At 39.0% G+C, this 27,720-nt stretch overlaps 1 protein-coding gene across 4 annotated transcripts; it reads left to right on the top strand.

Moving 5' to 3' along the window:
* Nucleotides 1-155: 155 nt before the first annotated feature.
* LOC127433053 (E3 ubiquitin-protein ligase TRIM23-like) lies at nt 156-27,720 on the top strand. Of its 4 annotated transcripts, none has more exons than XR_007895828.1 (12): nt 156-440; nt 7,019-7,181; nt 11,297-11,418; nt 11,563-11,841; nt 13,968-14,150; nt 17,888-18,103; nt 18,196-18,330; nt 18,424-18,553; nt 18,660-18,770; nt 19,092-19,168; nt 25,766-25,890; nt 27,223-27,237. XR_007895828.1 is itself a non-coding variant. In XM_051684677.1 (11 exons), the coding sequence occupies exons 1-11, from the start codon at nt 345-347 to the stop codon at nt 27,400-27,402; spliced, it is 1,740 nt and encodes a 579-aa protein (XP_051540637.1). In that variant the 5' UTR covers nt 158-344; the 3' UTR covers nt 27,403-27,720. The 4 variants fall into 4 exon arrangements, 1 of the variants encoding a protein (XP_051540637.1); XR_007895827.1 differs by having other exon boundaries at nt 19,092-19,178; nt 27,223-27,236; XR_007895829.1 differs by lacking the exon at nt 27,223-27,237 and adding an exon at nt 19,319-19,440 and having other exon boundaries at nt 19,092-19,178.

The following is a 27,720-nucleotide window of genomic DNA, read 5'->3' as shown; positions in this document are numbered from 1 at the left end:
TTATACTTTTATGTATATAATTTAATGTGTGTGTGCGTGTGTGTGTGTGCGCGTGGAAACCCAGATATTGTTTTTTTTTTTTTTTTTTTTTTTTTTTTTTTTGACGGAAACATCTGACGGACTCATTCATTGTTAGCAGGGGGTGGAGTGACGAGACGTGTGGTATGGCTTTATTCAGACAAAAAAGATCAAATCAATGAAACCAGTTTATTCTACGACAGAGTTATAAGTGTGACCCTGTGCGACAGATTTATTTTTATTTTTTTTTAGAATATAACTTGATTGTAGCAAGAAGCACCATGCCTAGTCCACACTGAACTGTGCTCAGATGGTTTAGTCCGAGGATGGCCGCTGCTGTTGGTGTAAATAAACAGTCGACCGCAGCATCTATGGAGCCGTGTGTCAGACACGGCCGCGGCACCACCGGCAGTGCGGTGAAGGTATGATTTATATGACATAAGTAACCTGTACACTAGACGGTTGACTTATAAAAAGTCATGAGCGCATGTTTTGTTGTTGTTTTGGTGGTGTTCAGTCGGCTGCTGCAGGGCGTTAGCACGCTAATGATAGCAACATTCAAAAGTGACGTTGCGCTTTATATTCAACAAACCGTTATACACTCGTTTAAAAGCAGATGACAATTATTAAACAATACATTGTTCTGGAATATTAGAGTGTTCCCTTGATTAACTCAGTTTGACAGCTGTGAATGGTGGGCGAGTTAGCCGGTTTGCTAACTGACCTACAGATTCACACGAAACTTGTCAAATGTCTCGGTCCTATTTAACTCCAAAGCAATACAAAACATATGAAATTATGTTTTAAAAATATATAGGGGTTTTCACGTTATTGTAATATATATCATAATGACCAATGTGTGTAACTGTCATCAAAATAATGTTACAATTTATAACATCTTAATGGCCTTAAAAGGATAGTTCACCCAAAAATGAAAATCTTTTACTCGCTCTCATGCCATCCCAGATGTGTATGACTTTCTTTCGTCTGCAGAACACACGAAGATTTTAAATGAAATGTGGTGGGGGGAACTATGCCCCTGGTCCATACAATGCAAGTAAATGAGGTCCAAAAAGCACATAAAGGAAACAAATAAGTAATCCACATGACTCCGGTGTTTTAATCTATGTCTTCAGATGCAATATAAGTGTAGGTGAAAAACAGGTCAATATTTAAGTCCTTTTTAATATATATCTCCACTTTCACTTTCATATTCTTCTTCTTTTGTTTTTGGTGATTTGCATTCTTCGTGCATATCGTCACCTACTGGCAGGGAGGAGAATTTACAGTAAAAAAGAACTTAAAGGTGGAGTATGTAATTTCTGTGCTACTTGTGGCACCAAACGGAAATACAAAAATAAAGTATGTTTTCAAACAACCTTTGCCAACACTCCTCTTACTCATCACGCCCTTTCGCACTCTCTGATTCCCTATGAACAAATAGGCCATTCTAAAGAAAAGATGATAAACAGTTAACGTCGTAATAAACAAGACCACTATAACATAAACACACTGGACAGAAAGCACTGCAGAGGAATCGGCTTGTCTGAAAACATTGCCGGTGTTACAGTTCAACTGGTTTTCATGTTAAAGGTGGAGTAAGCGATTCCTGAGAAGACTGTTGATATTTGAATTCAACAGCCAAACAAAAACACCCCTCCCTTCGGTGCTCCTTCAGAAGCTCCGCCCCCCCCCCAAATTCATGCACGCCCATTGCCAATGCTGTGTGATCGCAACAGTGTTGTGTGGATCGATCCGATCCACTTAGATTATTTTCCCATTTACAGAGCCAGGGCTGTGTACAAACACAGAATGGACAGCTAGTGGACCGTGAAGAGATATTCAAGGTATATACTAGCATCCACACATTTCAAGAAAAAAAATACATGCATAAATGCATTGCCGGGTACGGCTCGGGACCCATCTTTATGATGGTAGCCCGTGAAAGGAACAGTGGCATGCTCCTTCCCTCCGTAGTGCTTTGGTCATCTCCTTGGGCAAGAGAGAGCAACCCTCAAGCCCCCCCCCCAGCAAACAGCAAAATGTTTTTTCCATCACACTTGTAAAGACCTGGAGTAAAATAGATCCGTATTATCCCATTTCTTTTATAAGAAATAAGGAAAAGGACGACTCGTTTGCCGTGATTTGCGACCCGTGTCGGTGGAGGAAGAGATCCTGGTCCCTGAGAAATGTGGTTTGCTGCGGCTTCCACTATTTCAACACAGTACTTTGGCTCCTACTTCACCTAGGCGGGAGGTTGGAATGGCTCAATCCAATCAATCGGCTGGTCAAGACATGCCCTGGGAATACTCTGTGATAGCTGAACATCAAATATCTCTCAGATTCCCAGTAGGCATTGGCTAAGGGTCAATCAAGTAAATTGAGCAACTTGTTGCTCATTTTGCTTGAGTATATCATCCCTGTGTCCCTGATGCATAATCTGCTGGAGATCCACGGCGCTGTGCATCCCTTACTTTTGGGCTCCAAGGTGGGTGGGGAGCAGAGATGACGAAAATAAAAACCCAAAACATGGTTACAAAACACACCTCAAAAAAACTTTTCTTGGATCTGGATACCGACAATACCTCAGAAAATAGACGTGCTCTTGTGCCGAGTAATGATGACTGGCCAAAATTCAACATCATTGAAGCTGCTGCTCCAGATTCTCCAATCATCAAGCTTTCCCCTTTCGCTATACAAAAAGATATTGCAGGAATATAGCGGGAATAGTAAAGGAAGTGAAAAAACTACAATCTGGACAGATTCTTGTGGAATGCAGTAAAAAGGCCAATGTTGAAAATCTACTACGTGCCAGCATGTTAGCTGGAGTTCAAATAAAGACATCTCCTCATCCAACTTTGAACTACAGTAAAGGAGTAATCCAAACTAGAGAGTTGGATGATGTGGATGAAGAAGAAATAACGCATGAGCTCAAGACCCAAGGAATAATGAACGTCACAAGAATAATAATCAAGAGAGAAGAGCGAACGATTCAAACTGGTACGTACATCCTCAGCTTTAATAAACCGCTAATCCCAGACAAACTTCGAATTGGATACTTAAGTGTTCCAGTGGACTTATTTGTACCTAATCCTCTGCGGTGTTTCAACTGTAAAAAATACAGCCATGGATCTAATGGCTGCAGCAACAAACATACCTGTTGTAACTGTGGGGAGGTAGGCCATGACAAAGGGAGCTGTGAAAAACCATCAAAATGTTGTAATTGCTCAGGTGACCATACAGCTGCATCAAAACAGTGTTCCATGTGGATCAAAGAAAAGGAAATACAGAAGATCAGGTGTACTAAGAGAATCAGTGTAACGAAGCAAAGAAAATGGTGGATGTCATCCCTGTTTTTATGCTGAATAAAACCTTCGCCTCTGTTGCAAAAAAAGCTGTGAGAACAACAGACTGCCAGACAGATATCACCTGGATGCATAAAGACAAACCCCAAACCGTTAACCATAGTAATATTCCCCCAAAGATGAAGAACACAGGAACCCAGAGCGAAACTCTTCTAAATGACATTCACTCCAGTCAGAGCTCAATAACAGGAAACCAAAAGGCAAATGAAAACAACGGTAAGGCAAGTTCTTCACAATCAAAAGTATCCCAAGGTGAAGCCTCAAAGACAAAACAAACAAAAGATGTGGAAATGAAAGAGAATGAATACCATAGTAGAAGTCCATCCCCTAAAGGCAGAACCAAGAAAACTGTCCCTATTCTCCCTAATAGGTAATGGAAAATTATATCATCCAATGGAACTGTCGTGGTATCAGGGCAAATTTTACAGAGCTGCAGCGTCTAACTGCAATTATTAACCCTCTAGCCATATGTCTTCAAGAAACACAATTACCACCAGACGGTACTCTCTCTTTTAACAATTTTACAAGTTTTAACACTTTTGGTCCCAGTTATAAGCGGGCTTCCGGTGGTACAACCATTTTAATAAGAAAAGATGTGATCTATAGTCATATTAATAGCAACCTACAGGCAACAGCAGTACGCCTGACTTTGCAGAAAACCATTACAGTTGTCTCTATCTACATTCCTCCAAATTTTAACTTGACACACATGGACCTAGATCACCTTATCGCTCAGCTCCCATCTCCTTTTATTCTCATGGGAGATTTTAATAGTCGTAACACTTTGTGGGGCAGTAATCACTGTAACACAAAAGGAAAGATAACCTTTTTTATAATTTTATAGATAACCACACCTTATGTCTTTTAAATAATGGATTGAATACCTATTTACATCCAGGACATGGAACGTACTCTGCAATCGACCTAACAATTTGTCAGCCTGAATTATTTTTAGATTTCTCATGGAAAGTTTGGCATGACCTCTGTGGAAGTGATCATTTCCCAATCATTGTAACCAAAGGCAGAGATGAAGAAACAAATGTACAAAGATGGCAAATTAAAAAAGCAAATTGGTATCAAATTCAAACCCTCTGTCATGAGAAACTGACACGGTTTCCAAAAGACAGCCCAGATGCTATGCAAAATTTCACTGAAACGCTCTTATCTATAGCTAATGATTCAGTCCCAAGAACATCTTTAAACATAAAACATAGACGACTTCCATGGTTTGATGATACATGTAAGGAAGCTATAAAAGAGAGGAAAAAAACTGAAAGACTGTTCTTCAGACATCCATCAACTGAAAATCTTATCAAACTCAAGATAAGTAGAGCACGAGCAAGACGAATTATAAATGAAGTAAAAAAGGAAAGCTGGAGAAGATTCGTTTCCAACATGACAACAAGTACTCCATCATACAAAATATGGAACCTGATATGGAAAATGAAGGTTAAAACAACGGTCCTCAAATACAATACATCAAACAGCACAGGACACTCTTGACTTCAAAACAAGAAATTGCAAACATTCTAGCAAAAACTTTCGAAAACAATTCATCTATTGAGAACTGCCTTCCTGCTTTTCAAACTTTTCTTGCTCAACAAGAAAAATAAAAAAGATTAACTTCGGCTCCAGTAACACAGAGCCATATAACCAACCTTTTTCTATGGAAGAACTACAGCGAGCCATTTAAAAAATCCCATGACACAGCTGTTGAACCGGATAAAATCCACTATCAATTTTTAAAGAATCTACCCCACCTTTCCCTGAAAATGCTCCTTAGAATTTTTAACTCCATCTGGATATCGGGAAAAATCCCATCTGCCTGACATGAAGCAGAAATAATACCTATTCTAAAGCCAGAATACGACCTCATAAACTACCGCCCTATAGCTTTAACCAGTTGTTTATGCAAAACAATGGAGAGGATGGTCAATGATTGCCTGGTCTGGATACTGGAATCTAAACACCACATAAGTAACGCCCAATGTGGTTTCAGGAAAGGTTGAAGCACTACAGATCACCTTATTTGTCTTGAAAGCTATATTCGTGACGCCTTTACCAGAAAAGAACACGTTGTAGCTGTCTTCTTTGATGTGGAGAAAGCCTATGACATGACATGGAAACATGGAATTTTAAAGGATTTGTACCAAATGAATTTTAGAGGTCGACTGCCAATCTTCATTGAAAGTTTTTTTTATCGAACAGACTTTTTAAGAGTTATAATAGCAAACACCTTGTCTAACCTACATAAACAAGGACTTGGAGTACCTCAAGGAAGTATCCTATCAGTAACCCTCTTCAGTATTAAAATAAATAGCATTGCAAATGTCATTGGCTCTGATGTCCTCTGTAGTTTATATGTAGATGATATCTGCATTTGCTACAAGAGCAAGTACATGAATACTATAGAGCGAAAAATCCAACCAACTGTGTCAGGGTATCCGCATCCCTGACCAAAGTTCAGTTTTCACTGCAGAGGCAAACGCTCTACTACTGGCACTGAAGTTTATTGAGACTGCTCCACAACATTTTTTTATAATAACTGATTCAAAGTCATGTCTTGAAGTATTGGAAGCTACTAAAACTGATCACCCAACAATCATGAAGATTTTAATCAAACTGGGTACCTGGACACTCAGGAACCTCTGGTAATGAACAAGCAGACAGAGCTGCCAGAGAAGCACTATCTACTGAACCAGTAAAATGCCCTATACCTTCCACAGATCTGAAACCAACTCTGAATGTATATATCAAAAACAAATGGCATTCGGAGTGGGATCAATGTTTAAACAACAAATTACGAGAAATAAATCTTGTTGTTGGAACAAGATATGTGTTCCCTTTTAATAATCGCTGGGATCAAGTCATTTATACGTGATGCTGGATAGGACATACAAGACTCACACACCAATTTTTACTGTCAGGAGAAAATTCACCAAAGTGCTCATCTTGTCAGAACCCACTATCCATTAAACATATTTTACTGGACTGTCGTACCTCTACACATGTGAGGAACCTGTATTATTCAGTTGATTCTTTTGAAAAGGTTTTTAATCAAGCAAATTTAGTTTTAAGGTTTTTAGGAAAAATTGATCTTAAACACCTCATTTGACTTATTTAACTATTTTAAATAACTAAACCTGGTTCCTGCCATGAATATAGCCATAGAAGCTGGCATGGCATGAAAAATGAAAGAAACAAACAAACATAAATGCATTGTGCACACATACGTATCAAGAGCTGTATCAATATTGGTTATTTCAAAAATGTATTCATTCAATATTCATTCAAATATTTGTGTTATGTTTTGTAGCTACACTGGCTTCTGTAAGTATTTTGACACTTAAGCCACACTTAAAAATGTATGAATGTCTTAGCAATAGATTACAAAATATCAAAGCAAGTGGTGTTTATTTGAAAGAAATTTAGCGCAAAAAAAAATTACTTAAGCTGATTTCACAAACAAGGAATCAGATGTTTAATAGGTTTTACATAATAAAACTATATATAAACTGTTCAAAATGAAAACAAAAAGTATTGTTTTAGGGGCCACTGTATATATGCCACAAATTTTGCATATTGGGGGGAAAAAAAGCAATCTTTCCTTCACATGTATGTGTGTTATTTTGTAGGTGCTGGAGTGCGGTGTGTGCGAGGATGTGTTTTCACTACAAGGCGATAAGGTACCGCGTCTGCTGCTGTGCGGACACACGGTGTGTCATGATTGCTTGACTCGTCTGCCTCTTCATGGCAGGGCCATGCGCTGCCCCTTCGACAGACAGGTCACTGAGCTGGGTGAGTGTAACACTGCCATTCTGTTCTTTATTTTGCAATAATTCATTATTGTAAGAAATGTCAGGGCTTAACAATAAGGATGGCGAACTGGCCTGGTGTCATTGTCTGAGAGTTTTGGGCCAGTTGACAGAGCTATCACTTCCTCTATCAGACCAGAGCTGCATTGTCAATTAATCTTGTAAATGTGTTTTATTGTTTTTATGTGGTGGTTTATCAGAGATCCATCTAAGAAATATGCTTTTACAAGGATCATACGTACGAAAATGTAACAATTTCTTTCTCTGAGTGGTTTTTTACATTGTTGTGAGGAACACATTATAGAAGACCTACTGGATTCAAGTCAAACTTGATGTTAAATATTAGACATACTCTCTTACAGATCTCTACCCAGTAGGCTTTAATATGTGTACATACTAAAGGGATCGTGAAAAGTGTCAATTATAGAAGTCCATGTAGGTTTACTCATGTTACGGCAAAATTGTCTATTTAATTTTTTATTTAAAGTTTTTATTTATTTATTTATTTATTTATTTTTAATTATTTTTTTTGCAGAGGTTGAGCATTGCAACCAATCACAAGTCTGTTTCTTACTGCTGTATATAATTTATTTAAAATTTGAATAACCGCTTTTTGTTTTTCATGCTGCTTAGAGGGCCAATGTGAAGTGGGCCGGCATGGTCTTCTTTTATTGATAAAACAGCTATAAAGTAATTCAGAAACAGTTCTCAACTTGTTTTGGATGTGTAGCCTACATAACAAAAAATATATAGCATGCAGTTGATTCACCCAAAATAAGAATTTAAATGTACTGTATTAATCAAAATTAATTGCAATTACAATATCAAGGGAAATAATCAACAATTATAATTTTTGTCATTATCGTGCAGCCCTGCTGAGTAGCGTTGCGAATTCTGCTGATTTAAACTTGTCACCAAGGTAATGCTTTCTAGGTTTTGTTAAAATTAAAATGATAAATCATCAGTAATGTTTTGTATCATATGCCATTATTTTCTAGAAGAAAAAAAAAAAAGTGTGTTTGAATTTATAGCTGTCGTGGAGTTTCATTATAGCTGTATCACTTCAGCTATTATTACAAATGACAGTTAAATAGTATTTTTAATTAAAAAAATATTAACCATTAATATTGAAATTAAAATTCATCCTATCTATTTTCAAAATGCATGTTATTGATGTTATTGTGAATGATTCATCCATGCATGTGTTTAAAAAAAAAAAAATATATATATATATATATATGTATATATATATATATGTGTGTTTTTTCCTTGTAATCTTTAATCAAAATGTCAACGCGATCTTCCAGTGAAACGACAGACTTCTCTCTGGTGACGTATGCAGGACTTCTCCAATCATTTAGTCTACTTAAACCCCACCCCTTTCTAATAAATACCACAACCTTGTGTAGAGTTGAACGAAGCATCAATCGCATGTTGGTGAAGATGGCAAGGTGTATTTTCATCTGTTTTCCTTCAAAACTATCGTTCCTAAACCAAACTTCCTTCACGGATGTGTTCAAGACATTTCACGCATAAATTGCTGAGGTGATCACTAATGAATACAATGCTTCGGATTCTCCTAGAGTTTATGTATATTTTTGAATGCAGTTATTTTGGGATGCACAGTATGAGTACGTTTATTTTTCCCTTTATATTTAGTGTTTTGTGATTAAAAACATTAAAATATGGTTATCTTTTACTCACTTGTTTTTCAACAGCTACAGTCTCTTCATAAGCAAAAAGCAAAATGATGTGCTTGTGCATTTATGTTGTCAGTTTGATCATAAATGTGTTGAGATCACTGCTCAATTTCACCGATAACCGGCTCTGATTGAGCAGCATGGTGGTAGGAGGGTGTGTGTCCGCTGCAAACTTGCATTCAGATCTGCCTCCGTTCTGCTATGCAACGCCCATATTTTCACAATACAATCAACAACCAATGGATAAACTTAAATCTCCGCCCTATATTTTGTCTTGTTCGATAAGCTGTTTCACTTGGAAATACGTAACATTACGGAAGTAGTCGTTTTTTTTATTTTATTTTTATTTTTTTTATGTAGAACAATGCAAATAGTACAAACAAGAGTACATATAGCAAAAACATGTCAGGGGCTTACAGGAAAAATTACATGAAAAATAAAATAAAGAAAAAGAAAAAAATACATTAAATGAAAAATTTAAGCATAGTAAGAAGTTGTATAGTTCGTATTGCTTTCAAATTTCTACTTTTAGAGAGTTTCCAGATATGTTTTAATGTTAATTTTAAATTGTTCAAATACAGGAATTTTTTTCAATCCATTTGACTTTATGTATATGATAACGCGCCACAAGGAAGTCGGTTGCAACTTCCGTTTTATGCCGACTTTAACCCTTGAGCAGTGTTCATTTGTGAGTCGCACTTGTGATGTTCGTGGATCAAAAATGACCTGAACATGTGTAATATTTTCCTTTTTTTCATTTTGTTTCTTCTTTTTTTTACAAAATGTAAACTATATGTTATTAAAGTAAAAACACTAAAGTTGTGCATTTTTCGTTGGGATTTTATGGTATTTAGATCTCATTTAGCTCTAAATTACACCATTAATTTTCACATAAAACAAGCATATTTTATGTTATCTTCATTTCAGTAAAAAAAAAAAAACCTTCATTTCAGTAAATTGAAGTGTCAAACCATCACAATTTGTCATGCATTGGGGGTCTCTGGTGACATCTGCTGGAATAAACTTTTTTTTTTTCATGAAATAACAACTGGGGCCAGTAGATGACTTCAGTGCTCTATGTAATGGCTGATCTCTGTAAGCTCATGTTCTAACAAACTTACTTCCTAGATATTATCACAAGTTATGCATTGGATATATATTTAGACATTAAAAAAACAATTATTTGTCACATTGTAGCATTTGTTCTTAACCACTTGTGTTGAAGTGTCAGGTTTTGCAATGATGCTCCAATATGCTGTCAAACCTGACCATGCTGCCACAGTCAAATCTGATTGTGCTACAAAGAAAAGACAGAGTTATTATTTTGTTACCTGCCATTTATTTTAAACATCAGAATTCTAGCATAAACCTTGTCACTCAGGGGTCAGACTCAGACTTCGACCTGTGTGGTATGTTTGGTGTATATAGAAAGGTTTGTCTACACCATATGGCCCATATGTCCTCATCAGTAAAAAATAATAATAATCATTTTTAAATTGGTCAGATGATGTTGATCTTCAAATCTAGTGATGTGCGCATGTTTGTGTGATGGTTAGGTTTAGGGGTAGAGTTTTGAAATAGGAAATATTGTTAGCCTGATATAAAATCAGTGGAAGTCAATGAGAGATCAATAATATAGTCAAACAAACCTGTATCAGTGTGTGGGTGTTTGTGTTTTCTGCATTGTGGATGTTGTATAGTCTCACCCCTTTATTTATGTGTGGATGTGTTCTGCATTGTGTCTGATTTATTGATTTTTATTTGACCAAAAAAAAAAAAAAAAATCTCTGTAAATCTTTAAGTATTTCCCATTCATTTCCTATGGCATGTCAAAAATGACCTGGAACATCACAAGTGTTGCTTTTTTTACGACACCTTAGACTTATCGAATCAAGTCCAAATTTGTTTGTGTGTGTGTGTGTTCAGATAGCAAGTGGAGCAAAAGTCACCAAGTCTTGTACAACTCAGATAAAGGATACCATTTTTTATTGAAGAAAAAAAAAAAAAAAGCAAATTGGGTCCAAAAAGACCCGAACAGCACACAAGGATTTAAAAAAACAATTCTGGCACATATAAAAATACTTTGCTAAAATAAAATGCTTAACGTTTGTAGTGGGGCCAGTGAAATGTTGTCAGTGCAAGTACAAATCTGAACTACTGGCCAGCAGAAAAAATTCTTACTGATATTTCTTAGGACTGTCAGAGTTAATGTATGCAATTAATGAAATGTTTAAAACTGTTTTTTTTTTTTTTTAAACACATTTTTGTTTATTCAACATGTTTCATTCTGTTCTGTGTGATTTCTAAAAACTGATCAGAACATTTGGAGCTGATTGGAAATGATCGGATACACAAGTGTGTCTGTGTGTGTCATATTTTCTTATGCTCCACTCTGCAGGGGACTCGGGTGTTTGGGGCCTGAAGAAGAACTTTGCCCTGCTGGAATTGCTTGAACGGCTACAGAACGGGGCAACCAATCAGTCAGGCATGTCAGAGGACACGCTTCGTGAGATGGGAGAGGTTAGAGCTGTGCATTTTCAATTAAAAATCAGATACGGCAGACTCTAAAATCTGAACGGTTGTAGAATTAATATTCTGCATTTTTAAATCACTTTTGATTTTACGTTGAACCTAACAGTTTTCTTTCTGCTTTATTTCCATTAGTGCATAATCCGCTGTGATGAAGATGAGACCCACACTGCCTCCATGTACTGCACAGTGTGTGCCACACACCTGTGTGCCGAGTGCTCCCAGCTCACCCACTCCACCCGTACACTGGCTAAGCACCGGCGTGTGCCCCTGGCGGACAAGCCCCATGAGAAGATGCTCTGCCCACAGCATCAGGTGCATGCCATCGAGTTTGTCTGCCTGGAGGATGGCTGCCAGCCCGGGCCGCTCATGTGTTGCGTGTGCAAGGAGTATGGAAAGCATCAAGGGCACAAGGTAGGGAACATCAGCATTGGGTCCTACTTATTCAAGTGACATGACAAGATTTCAGCAACAAGTCATTCTTCTATCCACACTGAAAGCGAAAATGCTGCGTGACACCACACAATAACAGCCAATCAGAAGATAATTGAATTTTTTTTTTTTTTTTTTGGGGGGGGGATTTTTTCCCCTTTTTCTCCCCTTAATTTGGAATGCCCAATCCCCAATGCGCTCTAAGTCCTCGTGGTCGCATAGTGATTCGCCTCAGTCCGGGTGGCGGAGGACGAATTCCAGTTGCCTCCGTGTCTGAGACAGTCAACCTATGCATCTTATCACGTGGCTTGTTGAGCGCGTTGCCACGGAGACATAGCGCGTGTGGAGGCTTCACGCCATCCACCGCGGCAACCACACTCAATTCACCATGCACCCCACCGAGAACAAACCACATTATAGCGACCACGAGGAGGTTACCCCATGTGACTCTACCCTCCCTAGCAACTGGGCCAATTTGGTTGCTTAGGAGACCTGGCTGGAGTCACTCAGCACGCCCTGGGATTCGAACTAGCGAACTCCAGGGGTGGTAGCCAGCGTATTTTTAACACTGAGCTACCCAGGCCCCTGATAATTGAAGTTTAATATACAGTAATATGGAACCAATGAGATTTCACAGTGGGCGGGGCTACTCCAGAATACCCAGATTAGCTTGACTAAAATAATAATGAGCGTTTTGCGTGAAACTTCATGTTTGCGATGAGATGAAAAAATGTGTAATTTCTGCGCCACTAGCGTCACCAAACGGAATTCCAAAAATGTACACTGTTAAAACAGATTCCAGAAAACTCTCTAGAAATTTTTTTCAAGCAAGCCTGATGTGCTTTTTCAGTTTTTGTGGCTATTAACTCAGCATGGAGTCCTGACGGTCAAGTGATTAACAACCTCCCGCTGGCAGATGCTAATGCATGCTCCATCTCTCACCTAATGGCTGGTGATTATGTAAATGTAGCTCACACCTGATATTAAATTGGTTCACCCAAAAATTTAAATCCTCTCATCATTTACTCACCCTTATGCGATCCTAGATGTGTATGACTTTCTTTCATCTGCTGAACACAAATGAAGATTTTTAGAAGAATATCTCAGCTCTGTTGGTCCATACAATGCAAGTGAATGGATGCCAAAATTTTCAGCATAAAAAAGTCAGCATAAAAGTTATCCATACAACTCCAGTGGTTAAACCCAAGCCTTCAGAAGCTGTTTGATTGGCGTGGGTGAGAAACAGATCAATATATAAGTCCTTTTTTTACTATAAGTTTCTGCTCCCTGCACAGTCAATCTCCACTTTCACATTCTTCTTTTGTTTTTGGTGATTAGCATTCTTCATGCATATGCCCCCTACTGGGCAGGGAGAAGAATTTCTAGCAAAAATGATTAAATATTGATCTGTTTCTTGCCCACACCAATCATATCACTTCTGAAGATATGGATTAAAACACTGGAGTTGTATGGATTGCTTTTATGCTGCCTTTATGTGCTTTTTGGAGCGTCAACATTTTGGCACCCATTCACTTACATTTTATGGACCTACAGAGCTGATATATTCTTCTAAAAATCATAATATGTGTTCAGCAGAAGAAAGAAAGTCACATACATCTGGGATGGCATGAGAGTGACTAAATGATGAGAGAATTAAAATTTTTGGGTGAACTATCCCTTTAAGATGAAATATTGAGTCTTTTGGCATAAAACATTACTCACATCAGCTTTACATAGCTGTTTATATAACTGTGTGCTCATTTTTGTGCTTTTTTTTTTTAATTACTTTTATGCGTAATACATTTTTTCACACCTGATAACTTGTGATCGGATCTCCTGAGAAAATTCTTGATACCAGTTGTAAACAGGGCCTTTGATTCACAAGGTTTGGATTCGATCAGACTTAATGTCACTTAATGTAAAAGGGAAGATGAAAGGTGCGCAAAAATCACTTTCTCAAAAAAAGGCACATTGAAAATCACTGATCTTTGTATTCTAACAGTCAATATTGGATTGTTGAAATGAAGATCATGATTAATTGGAACATCTATATTTTTGCCCAGTCCAATCACTTATTTCTTGATCACTCAGAAAATCTCTTTTAACAGCATGCTGTCCTAGAGGCTGAAGCCAACCAGATCCGAGCCTCCATCCTGGACATGGCACACTGCATCCGTACGTTTACAGAAGAGGTGTCGGAGTACTCCAGGAAACTGCTGGGCATTGTGCAGCAGATTGAAGGAGGGGAGCAGATCGTGGAAGACAGCATGGGCATGGCCCACACCGAACATGTACAAGCACGATTTTTTTCTGTTAGGCCAGTTTCGCACCGCACGCGTAAGCGGCATATATTTATTTCAACATATTAACTACAGGGCTGAGGAAACGCTACAAGACATCAGCGATCAAATCAAAATCAAATCACTTTATTGTCACACAGCCATATACACAAGTGCAATGGTGTGTGAAATTCTTGGGTGCAGTTACGATCAACATAGCAGTCGTGACAGTGATGAGACATATACCAATTTACAATAACATCAGATTAACACAACACAATTTAAACATCTGTTATACACATAATTACACTCAACAGTATACAAATAATAACATACACTGTACAGTATACAATACACACTATATAGATACACATTATTCAATAAAAATAAAAAATAAAAATATATAAAAAAGTATATATGTATAGAATGTACAGTATTGTACTGTATTGACATTCAGGCTGTCGGTTGATAGTCAGTTGTTAAGAGAGAACATAATATAATAATAATAATAATAATAATATAATTTATGGCAGTCCGGTGTGAGATATAAGAGTAAGGGTAATAAAGTGCAGTGCTGATGTATTTTGATCGTGGGAGATCAAGAGTTCAAAAGTCTTGATTGCTTGGGGGAAGAAGCTATCATGGAGTCGGCTGGTGCGGGTCCTGATGCTGCGATACTGCCTACCTGATGGTTGCAGTGAAAACAGCCCATGGCTCGGGTGGCTGGAGTCTCTGATGATCCTCCGAGCTTTTTTCACACACCGCCTTGTATATATTTCCTGGAGGGAGGGAAGCTCACCTCCGATGATGTGTCTGGCAGTTCGCACCACCCTTTGCAGTGCTTTGCGGTTGTGGGCGGTGCTATTGCCGTACCAGGCGGAGATGCAGCCAGTCAGGATGCTCTCCACAGTGCAGGTGTAGAACCGTGTGAGGATGTGGCGGTTCATTCCAAACTTCCTCAGCCATCTCAGGAAGAAGAGGCGCTGATGAGCCTTCTTCACAACGACTTCAGTGTGGATAGACCATGTGAGTTCCTCAGTGATGTGGACACCCAGGAACTTGAAGCTGCTGACTCTCTCCACTGGTGCTCCATTGATGGTGATGGGACTGTGTTCTCTGTCTTTTCTTCTGAAGTCCACCACAAGCTCCTTTGTCTTACTGACGTTGAGGGAGAGGTTGTGCTCCTGACACCAGTGTGTCAGAGTGTGCACCTCCTCTCTGTAGGCTGTTTCATCATTGTCAGTGATCAGACCTACCACCGTCGTGTCATCAGCAAACTTAATGATGGCATTGGAGCTATGTGTTGCCACACAGTCATGTGTGTACAAGGAATACAGTAGTGGGCTGAGAACACAGCCCTGCGGGGCTCCAGTGTTGAGGGTCAGTGATGAGGAGATGTTGCTGCCTATTCTAACCACCTGGCGTCTGCTTGACAGGAAGTCCAGGATCCAGCTGCACAGCGAGCTGTTTAAGCCCAGAGCCCGGAGTTTCTCATCTAGCTTGGAGGGCACTATGGTGTTGAATGCTGAGCTGTAGTCTACAAACAGCATTCTCACATAAGTGTTCCTTTTTTCCAGGTGGGAGAGAGCAGTGTGTATTGTAGATGCAATGGCATCATCAGTGGAGCGGTTGTTGCGGTAAGCAAACTGCAGCGGGTCAAGAGAGAGTGGCAATACAGAGCAGATGTAATCTCTGATTAGTCTCTCAAAACATTTGCTGATGATGGGGGTCAGAGCAACAGGACGCTAGTCATTTAAACAAGTTATTTTTGATTGTTTTGGAACAGGCACAGTGGTGGATGTTTTAAAGCATGTGGGGACTACAGACAAAGAGAGGGAAAGGTTGAAAATGTCCGTAAAAACACCAGCCAGCTGGTTCGCGCACGCTCTGATGACGCGGCCCGGAATGCCGTCTGGGCCCGCGGCTTTGCGGATATTCACCCGTTGGAAGGATCGGGTTACATCGACGGAGAGTGAACTAACCTCTGTAGCTTCAGCCGCGAGAGCTCTCTCCGCGAGGGCAGTGTTATTTCCCTCGAAACGAGCATAAAAAGTATTTAGCTCATCCGGTAGAGAGGCAGCGGTGTTCATGGCGGAGTTTTTATTCCCTTTAAAGTCCGTGATGATGTTAATTCCCTGCCACATGCTTCTAGAGTTGGTGGTGTTAAACTGTCCTTCAATCTTACTCCTGTACTGGCGTTTTGCGGTTCTGATAGTTTTTCGGAGGGCATAACTGGCTTGTTTATGCTCCTCCACGTTCCCGGAATTAAAAGCGGAGGTCCGCACATTAAGTGCCGCACGAACATCGCTATTGATCCAAGGTTTCTGATTCAGATAGATCCGTATTGTTCTGGTCGGAACGACGTCCTCTACGCACGTTCTGATGAAACACATTACGCTATCAGCGTAAAGCTCGATGTCGTCATCAGAGGCGGACCGGAACATCTCCCAGTCCGTGTGATCAAAACAGTCTTGTAGCGTAGAATCTGATTTGGTCTGACCAGCACTGGATCGTTCTGAGGGTGGGTGCTTCCTGTTTGAATTTCTGCCTGTAAGCGGGCAGAAGCAGAATGGAAGAGTGGTCCGATTTGCCAAATGGTGGGCGGGGGAGGGATTTGTAGCCATCCCGGAACGGAGAGTAGCAATGGTCCAAAACCCGGTCCCCTCGTGTGTTGAAACTAATGTGCTGGTGATATTTTGGTGCGACTGATTTTAAACTGGCTTTATTAAAGTCCCCGGTCACAATGAACACGGCCTCAGGGTGCGCGGTTTCCTGCTCACTTATTCTCCCCTACAGTTCCTTGAGTGCCCGGTCTGTGTCGGCTTGTGGGGGAATGTACACAGCTGTGATAATGACCGCTGTGAATTCCCTCGGTAGCCAGAATGGTCGACACAGAAGCATAAGAAATTCCAGATCAGGAGAGCAGAAAGACTTGATAGAATGTACGTTCCTCTGATCACACCAGGATTTGTTGATCATAAAACATACACCACCTCCTCTGCTTTTGAAGGAGAGATCACTTGATTTTTAAGTCAACGTTGTCTCAAAAGTATACAAAAGTGTGCAGCGAATAAATAAGAACAAAACAGCACAGTGATATATTATTTATTGCAAAGAACAGACCTGTCTGTTCATAAAAGTGCATTTTATTTTAAACTAAATTGCATAAAAATGTACAATGAAAAGATTTAGGCAATTTATATTCTCAAATGTTAAGTAAAATATGAGAAAAATGAGAAATGCTTCAATAGACAGTTAACCTCGGGTGCTTTCACACTAGCACTTTTGGTGCGAACGCAGGGATCTCGAGACTGCTTTTTGAAATTGAACCTCTTTCAACTTGACACAGGTGCGAGACGCTGATAAGAGATTAAGACACATCATGCTTAGCACTCATCTACAATTCAAATGCACAGTTTTTGCAATCGAGTGTGCAGTTTTATCTTCAATTCAACTATTCAAATTTTAATTTGACAGTACAATTTGTAATAGTTCTCAGTAGCCTGTTCCTGATATCCATTTTATAATTTAAGGCCATTCATTGTTTACCCAGAAATCACTTTATTTTCTGTATGGAGCTGCAGCTCTGTTACACAATAACTTCTGCTTGTGCCTGCGGTTCCAGCTGTGCTGCAGCGCCTCTTGCACATGCAGTGTGAAACAGGCCTTAGGAACTGTCTAATGCATTGGTATCTAAATGTTTTGGTACCACCAATTGATTACTTGACTCTTCTATGGTTTGCACTCAGGTTCCAGGCACAGCAGAGAGTGCACGGTCTTGTGTGCGTGCCTACTTTGCTGATCTGCATGAGACCCTGTGTCGTCAGGAGGAGATGGCATTGAGCGTGGTGGATGCACACGTCCGTGAGAGGCTGATCTGGTTTCGACAGCAGCAGGAGGACATGACCATCCTGCTGTCACAGGTGTCCACTGCCTGTCTGCACTGCGAGAAGACACTGCAACAGGTACAGACTGATTCACGTCAGTCCTTAGAGGAATATGCTGAATCCAGGTGATGCTGGAATTTTAGTTTGGTTTGTTGTGTTTTCTCCATCAGGATGATTGTAGGGTGGTTTTGGCGAAGCAGGAAATCAACAGACTACTAGAGACACTGCAGAAACAACAGCAGCAGTTTACAGAGCTAGCTGATCACATTCAGCTGGATGCAGGCATCCCCGTTACTTTCACTAAGGTACTTCAGATCACTTGCATTTATCAAAAATACTATCACTGTCTGAAAAAAAGAAATGTGCACCTTTAACAATATGTTTGGTGGTGCTCCCAGGATAACCGTGTGCACATTGGTCCAAAGATGGAAATCCGGGTTGTGACTTTGGGTTTAGATGGGGCCGGCAAAACTACTATTCTCTTCAAACTGAAGCAAGATGAGTTTATGCAGCCCATACCGACCATAGGTATCTTTATATAACTGCAATAATTGTACATAAATAAAAACACACCTTTTTATTTAGATAACTGTAAGGATTCATATGTATTTTAAAGATTGTCTGTTTGTTTTAGGTTTTAATGTAGAAACCGTTGAATACAAAAATTTGAAGTTCACCATATGGGATGTGGGAGGCAAGCATAAACTTCGGCCCCTGTGGAAACACTATTATCTCAACACACAAGGTAACAATCAAGGTTTTGAAAAGAAGAGCCAGTTTTGTTTTGTGGTTGACTGATAAAGGCAGATAACAAAATTTAGAGGGCACTGGCAGTGCTGTATATAATACATACAATCAAATATATACCTAAATTAATGACAGCAAATAAACAATTGCATAATTTAAATCAACTTTCATTTTAAAGACTGTCAATTGATTACATTTTTAATAAAATATTTTACATAACATGCCAATCAATTAAGTAATCACGTTTGTCAATATTTGCTGATAATAGCCCCCAAGATAATTCAATATAAAATAATCAAAATATTATGTATATTTATAGGCAGAGCTGTGGTGTAGTGGGCTGCACAGATGCTTAGGACTTACAAGAGCTCATTGCTCACCGGGACCCATGTTCGAGTACGACCTGGTTAATATCCCAATCCCGCTCCCCCTATTTCAACCCTACTTTCCTGTCTACACTCTACTGTCCTTACTGTCCAGTACACAGACATTTATTGTTGCAGTTTTCAGTCGCGCACACAATAACACACTGCTTCATGCTGACAGGTAGACACACACACTGCCACGTGTGTCTCTCTCTCTCCCCTCACTGGCATCTGGCTCACTCTTAAATCTGTCTCCAACTCTCACTGCAATGACAAACAGCTGTTAGAGACAATCATTGTCAGGTGATGATCCTTACCGTTTTCATCTCCTAATCTCACTCTCCATTCACAAGCTGGAGCTCAACCATGCCCCCATCACCACAACACAGATCAGCCACAACATTAAAACCACCTGCCTAATATTGTATAGGTCCCCCTCGTGCCACCAAAACAGCACCTACCCGCATCTCAGAATAGCAATCTGAGATTATATTCTTCTCACCATAATTGTACAGAGCAGTTATCTGAGTTACTGTAGACTTTGTCAGTTCAAACCAGTCTGGCCATTCTCTGTTGACCTCTCTCATCAACAAGGCATTTCCATCCACAGAACTGCCGCTCACTGGATGTTTTTTATTTTTGGCCCCTTTCGGAGTAAATTCTAGAGACTGTTGTGCGTGAAAATCCCAGGAGAGCAGCAGTTATAGAAATACTCAAACCAGCCCGTCTGGCACCAACAATCATCCATGCGATTATCTAATCAGCCAATTGTTTGGCAGCAGTGCAGTGCATAAAATCATTCAGCTACAGGTCAGGAGCTTCAGTTCATGTTCACATCATCCATCAGAATGGGGGAAAAAAATTTGATCTCAGTGATTTGGGCCGTGGCATGATTGTTGGTGCCAGATGTGCTGGTTTGACTATTTCTGTAACTGCTGATCTCCTGGGATTTTCACACACAACAGTCTCTAGAATTGACTCTGAATGGTGCCAAAAAAAAAAAAAAACGTCCAGTAAGCATCAGTTTTGTGGACGGAAATGTCTTGTTGATGAGAGAGGTCAACAGAGAATGACCAGACTGGTTCGAACTGACAAAGTCTACGGTAACTCAGATAACCGCTCTGTACAACTGTGGTGAGAAGAGTAGCATCTCAGAACGCTATTTTGGCGGCACGAGGGAGACCTACACAATATTAGGCAGGTGGTTTTAATGTTGTGGCTGACCGGTGTGTGTGTGTATGTATGTATGTATGTATGTATGTATGTATGTGTGTGTGTATATATATATATATATATATATATATATATATATATATATATATATATATATTATTATACTGTGTATATATACACAGTTGAAGTCAGAAGTTTACATACACTTACATTGGCGGCCAAAAGTTGGAAAAATGTAGAGATTTTGCTCTTATGGAAAGAAATTGGTACTTTTATGTACCAAAGTGGCAGTCAACTGATCACAGTGTATAGTCAGGACATTAATAATGTGAAAAATTACTATTACAATTAAAAAAAAACATAAAAAATTTTTCTCATAAAAAAAATCCTCCATGTGCAGTAATGCCAGCTTTGCAGATCCTTGGCATTCTAGCTGTCAGTTTGTCCAGATACTCAGGTGAAATTTCACCCCACGCTTCCTGTAGCACTTGCCATAGATGTGGCTGTCTTGTCGGGCACTTCTCACGCACCATACAGTCTAGCTGATCCCACAAAAGCTCAATGGGATTAAGATGCATAACACTCTTTTCCAATTATCTGTTGTCCAATGTCTGTTTCTTTGCCCACTCTAACATTTTCTTTTTGTTTTTCTGTTTCAAAAGTGTTTTTTTCTTCGCAATTCTTCCCATAAGGCCTGCACCCCTGAGTCTTCTCTTTACTGTTGTACATGAAACTGGTGTTGAGTGGGTAGAATTCAATGAAGCTGTCAGCTGAGGACATGTGAGGTGTCTATTTCTCAAACTAGAGACTCTGATGTACTTATCCTCTTGTTTAGTTGTATCTGGGCCTTCCACATCTCTTTCTGTCCTTGTTAGAGCCAGATGTCCTATGTCTTTGAAGACTGTAGTGTACACCTTTGTATGAAATCTTCAGTTTTTTGGCAATTTCAAGCATTGTACAGCCTTCATTCCACAAAACAATGATTGACTGATGAGTTTCTAGAGAAAGCTGTTTCTTTTTTTCCACTTTTGACCTAATATTGACCTTAAGACATGCTGGTCTATTGCATACTGTGGCAACTCAAAAACAAACACAAAGACAGTGTTAAGCTTCATTTAACAAACCGTGTACTCTTGATATAATGGCAATTGATTTTCTAGTACCAAATTAGCAATTTAGCATGATTACGCAAGGATAAGGTGTTGGAGTGATGGCTGCTGGAAATGGGGCCTGTCTAGATTTGATCAAAAATGACTTTTTTCAAATAGTGATGGTGCTGTTTTTTTTACATCAGGACTGTCCTGACTATACTTTGTGATCAGTTGATTGCCACTTTGGTGAATTAAATTACCAGTTTCCTTCCGAAACAGCTAAATCTGTACATTATTCCAAACTTTTGGCCGCCAGTGTAGGTTGAAGTCATTAAAACTAATTTTTTAACCACTCCACAGATTTCATATTAGCAAACTATAGTTTTGGCAAGTCGTTTAGGACATCTACTTTGTGCATGACACAAGTAATTTTTCCAACAGTTGTTTACAGACAGATTGTTTCACTTTTATTTGATTATATCACAATTCCAGTGGGTCAGAAGTTTACAAATACTAAGCTAACTGTGCCTTTAAGCAGCTTGGCAAATTCCAGAAAATGATGTCAAGCCTTTAGGCAATTAGCCAATTAGCTTCTGATAGGCTAATTGGAGTCAATTGGAGGTGTACCTGTGGATGTATTTTAAGGGTACGTTTACAAGACAACGATGTACTAAAAAAGGAAAAGTTTTTTCTTTGCGTTTTTGAAAAGTTTCGCGTACAGACGACAACATTGTCAAAATGATCCCCGTTCACATGGATCTGCGAAAACGACTAAAAACGATGTATTATGCATGCCAGGCCAGTAGTTGACGATGTCACTTTGTAAAGAAACACTACGCGCCTGCACACATAAGCATTCTTCCACAGAGCGGTGAATACAAACAATAAAGATGGCGAAAGCATCGAGCAATGTTGTGTGACAAGTGACCCACAAACACAGTGTCCTGTAGTCCGCCATTGTAGTTTTGAATGTCTTGCGCATTGTTTTGAAGTACTCGCGCGCATGCCTATAGACTGAACACGTAATGCGCATGTGCATGACGTCATCATTTTCACAAATTCACGTTTTTGTAAGTTTACACGGAGATGATAACGGCATCTTTTCAAAAACTTACACTTTGAAACCCGTTTTCAAAAGTTTGCGTTTTCAGGCCCCAAAATGTCGTTGACGTGTAAACGAACAGCCAAAATGCATAAAAAGTTTTCCATTTTTAGTTGAAAATGTTGTCGTGTAAATAGCCCCTAAGGCCTACCTTCAAACTCTGTGCCTCTTTGCTTGACTTCATGGGAAAATTAAAAAAAATCAGCCAAGATCTCAGAAAAAAAAAACTGTGGACCTCCACAAGTCTGGTTCATCCTTGGGAGTAATTTCCAAATGATTTAAGGTACCACGTTCATCTGTACAAACAATAGTACGCAGGTTTAAACACCATGGGACCATGCAACCATCATACCTCTTAGGAAGGAGACGCATTCTGTCTCCTAGTAATGAACGTATTTTGGTGCGAAAAGTGCAAATCAATCCCAGAACAACAGCATAGGACCTTGTGAAGATGCTGGAGGAAACAGGTAGACAAGTATCTATATCCACAGTAAAATGAGTCCTATATCGACATAACCTGAAAGGCTGTTCAGTAAGGAAGAAACCACTGCTCCAAAACTGCCATAAAAAAAGCCAGACTACAGTTTGCAATCGCACATGGGGACAAAGATCTTACTTTTTGGAGAAATTTCCTCTGGTCTGATGAAACAAAAATTGAACTGTTTGGCCATAATGACCACCAATATGTTTGGAGGAAAAAGGGTGAGGCTTGAAAGCTGAAGAACACCATCCCTACCATGAAGCATGGGGGTGGCAGCATCATGTTGTGGGGGTGCTTTGCTGCAGGAGGGACTTTGTGCACTTCACAAAAAAGATGGCAGCAAGAGGAAGGAAAATTATGTGGATATATTGAAGCAAATCTCGGTCGCAAATGGGTCTTCCAAATGGACAATGACCCCAAGCATACCTCCAAAGTTGTGGCAAAATGGCTTAAGGACAACAAAGTCAAGGTATTGGAGTGGCCATCACAAAACCCTGATCTCAATCCGATAGAAAATTTGTGGGCAGAACTGAAAAAGCGTGTGCGAGCAAGGAGGCCTACAAACCTGACTCAGTTACACCAGTTCTGTCTGGAGGAATGGGCCAAAATTCCAGCAACTTATTGTGAGAAGATTGTGGAAGGCTACCCAAAACATTTGACCCAAGTTAAACAATTTAAAGGCAATGCTACCAAATACTAACAAAGTGTATGTAAACTTCTGGCCCACTGGGAATGTGATGAAAGAAATAAAAGCTGAAATAAATCATTCTCTCTACTATTATTCTGACATTTCACATTCTTAACATAGTGATCCTAACTGAACTAAGACAGGGAATGTTTTCTACAATCAAATGTCAGGAATTGTGAAAAACTGAGTTTAAATGTATTTTGCTAATGTTTATGTAAACTTCTGACTTCAATTGTGTGTGTGTGTGTGTGTGTGTGTGTGTGTGTGTATATAATATAATATATATATATATCAGTGTATATATCTCTCAAATAATTCAAGATATTCTTGTAGCAGACGCGTAAAGCATTGATTAGACAATACATAAAGGGGCTTTAGAAGTCAATCTATTGTTTGTTTTATTTCCATATCATTTTCATTGGCTTACACAACACAGTGATCCATTTTGCAATTGAGATTGTTGATCTGTCCAAGGTAGACTTGGACAGATAGTCCTTAGTCTTAGTCTTTTTTTTTTTCTTTTTCTTTGCATCTGTCTGTGTTATTTTTGTTGGTTCAAGTACAGCACACATTTTTGGAGCATCTCGCTGTTGTTGCTTCGCGTTACCCTGGTTTTTAACATCCCGTGCCATGAACACTGTGTATTATAAATGCTGTTTGAAACTTAAAAAATGCATCTGCACAACTCTTGCACTCTGCTCTGTCCAGCTGTCTTTGAAGTAGTGCTGCAACAACTAATCGATAAAAGTGATAATTATCGATAATGGAAATCATCGACAACTAATTTCAATATCGATTAGTTGGATATGTGCGGTGAGCATGGAGAAGTCAGTGATGTCACTTTGGGAAAGGGAGCACAATAATTTTTATTAAACTGTGCTTTGCGGTTTAGTAATCGTACTGCAACATCATACTACGATTTCAGTTTCAATGTAATCAATTGTGCAGCTTTCATGGAAATCACACTGATGTCTCAGAGGTGTGTCAGTTTTAAAAGTGTTTAGATGGTTTCTCATCATGTAAGCGCATGTAAAATTGCTGTTTTATAAGAGAAGACACAGACAATTTTGCAACATGTAGGTGTCTGGTTTACGGCTCTCCCCATTAATTTGTATGGTATCCGCAAAAAGTAACTTAGTGTCGTAACACGCTAGTTGACCTTTACACTTTCTCCTATGGTAAAAATGCAGAGGTTGTTATCTAGGTATATAAGATCGCTGGTAGTACGAAATTTCTTCACATGAGGTTTCCGGTCTCCCGTGTTCAGATGCGTTTGTATGGGAGTGAATGGAGCACGAAGTGTAGTGTGACTGCACCTTTACGGGCAATGTCCAGCTGTAAAGTCAACAAACTGACAGCTGATCAAAGACAGCTGAGCAAAGCAAAGTGCAGTGGTCTTGATGTTTTAAATTTGAAACTATATTTAACTTGACACAGTGTCATAAAAACACAGCATTTATGGCTAGAGATGCTGAAAACCAATGAATCATGAGGGCAAGCACAGTGAGACACCCCAAAAGTGTTTGTCTGATGCATGTGTACAGACAGAACGCAAGAACGTGTCTACCACAGACAGATTGATCATCTCGATTGCAAAATGGATTGCTGTTGACTGTAGGTCCATGTAGGCTTATGTTCAATAATATTAACATACAACAAACATCATATTGATTTCTAAAGCCACTTTTTGTATTGTCTAATCAATACTTTACTCATCTACCTCAATATTGTAATGTCTTTGAATTATGTTATTGTAAATGAACTTTTTTGGGAGCCCTTTTCAGCAAATATTAATATATGCAATTAATTTGATGAATTAATCAGCATATCATGTAATTGTAATCATATAACGATCATGACATGTAATGATTAAAAAAATGTAATCAATTCACAGCCCTAATAAATTTAAAATTTAAAGACCCCAAGAAATCAATATTCGGGCTTTGTGACTTTTAGTCCTTGTCTGTTAGTTTTGAGGTCCTATATGCTAGTGGACTCCTAAACATTGGCAAAATTAACATTTAGTAGATCATGTTGCATAATCATGTTTCTTTTACAATGACATGATTATGGTGTTTTGTTCTATCTCCTAGCGGTGGTGTTTGTGATTGACAGCTGTCACAGAGACAGACTGATGGAGTCTCACAGTGAGCTGGCCAAGCTGCTGACAGAGAAAGAGCTCAGAGATGCTCTGCTGCTCATATTTGCCAACAAACAGGTGAGAGGAAGAGATTTCAGGCTGTAAAAAATTTTCTCAAAGGAATAGACCATCGGCAAAGTTGGGGATGCACTGAAAATAAAAATTTTGGCCGATACTGTACCGATTTTTAAGATGAAAAAAGCTATAGGCCGATACTGATATTTTGCCACTTGCTCAACTTATTTTGTCATCAGGAATTATGCTCAGGAATTATACTTTAACAATGTACATATAGGAACAAAAGCTGTTTTATTGTTGTAACATAAGTTCCATAATTATGATAGAACATGCAAAATACTTATCAAATAAATTAAGTCAGTATAGTTGCTTTATAAAAAAAGAGGTTCTTTTGGACTTCTAAACTATAGAACTCACATTTTACATGTTATGATAGAACATTACAAATTCACATTATGCATGTTGAACATGCTTTACATTTTTCGGATTTCATTTTTTGGTAGGTGTTTCTTTATATTTCACAAATAAAAAAATATTACAAATTTTACAAACACAGTAAATTTATGTAATTTATTTAAAATAAACCATTGGTTTTTCATATTTTAATGCTTTTGACTGATATGCATGCCGATGGTTATAATAATACATCCCTACTTCTCTTATCATTTACTCACTCTCATGTTGTGCCAAACCTTTATGACATTCGTTCTTCTGGGGAACACAAAAGGAGATATTTTGTACAAAGTACTGTTTTTTTTCATGCAATTACAATGAATGAGGACTGAAGTTTTCAAGCTACAAAAAAAAAAGAAAAAAAAAAGCACCATACAAGTATCATAAAAGTAGTCCACAGAACTTTGCATTATATTCCAAGTCTTCTGAAGCCAAACAATAATTTTGTGTGTCGAACAGAATGTAATTTAAAGGCACACTCAGTAAGTTTTTGCCCATTTAAAGTTTTTTACACAAATCCATGAATAGCATTTTTTAGAAATATGTTGAAAATGATGTACACTCGCATGAGATGAAGACCCCAGTCATATCAGTAACCAAATAAAAACTTTAATTTTATATGGAGCGGGCCAAAAGTAACAGTAGATAAACAAACATCGTACAACATCTTTGGTGTGAAGCGGCAGCACTTACTAAACAAACTTCCAGTATCCAGGACGATGGGTATAGAGTCCAAACCAAGTACTACTGGGACTGACGGGATGTGTAGGAGCCAGTTAAAATCTTAATGAGTGCACCTTTAAGTCTTTATCCACTGAAAATATTGACATTTGCTATCATGAGAGAGAAAGTCTAGTTTAGAAAAATGTTAATTTATTTGGGTGAACTGTTCCTTAAGTTGAAACATGCTGGAATCAAATCTGATTCATCTCTCTGTAGGATGTCCCCGGCGCCATGCCTGTGGAGGAGATGACGGAGCTCCTGAGCTTACACAAACTGTGCTGTGGTCGCAGCTGGCACATCCAGGGCTGTGACGCCCCTAGCGGCATGGGTCTGCACGAGGGCCTGGACTGGCTCTCACGCCAGCTGGTGGCCGCAGGGGTTTTGGATGTGGCTTAAGGAACACTTACCTACACACAACAGAGTTATTCATGACTTTAAACTTGAGCCTGTCCATGCCATTAGCACACTCACCCTGCTCATGTTAACCCATATTATCTTGTCAAACCATCATACGTTAGTAGACTTACTGCTGTGTGTGCTTATAGATGGACTCATATTGGAGTCCTTTAAGGGAATATTCTGGGTTAAATACAAGTTTTATGGAAAGATGCATCTGTGACAATTGTGACAATTGTAACTGGGGCAACAGTTATCGCTGTGGTTGCCCCATAGACTTTCAGTAACAATGTTTTTTTTTTTTTTTTTTTTTACAAA

The sequence above is a fragment of the Myxocyprinus asiaticus genome, chromosome 42, assembly GCF_019703515.2.
Source record: "Myxocyprinus asiaticus isolate MX2 ecotype Aquarium Trade chromosome 42, UBuf_Myxa_2, whole genome shotgun sequence".
NCBI lineage: Eukaryota > Metazoa > Chordata > Actinopteri > Cypriniformes > Catostomidae > Myxocyprinus > Myxocyprinus asiaticus.
Note: the sequence above shows the minus strand (reverse complement) of the source record. Positions and strands in the feature narration are given on the sequence as shown.

What these genes read in the sequence shown, in the direction of transcription:
- LOC127433053 (XM_051684677.1), top strand. Translation starts at nt 345, where the DNA reads ATGGCCGCTGCTGTTGGTGTAAATAAACAGTCGACCGCAGCATCTATG. An exon ending in CGCTTCGTGAGATGGGAGAG is followed by an intron (nt 11,419 to 11,562) that starts GTTAGAGCTGTG and finishes TATTTCCATTAG; the next exon opens with TGCATAATCCGCTGTGATGA. An exon ending in TCCCCGTTACTTTCACTAAG is followed by an intron (nt 18,331 to 18,423) that starts GTACTTCAGATC and finishes TGGTGCTCCCAG; the next exon opens with GATAACCGTGTGCACATTGG.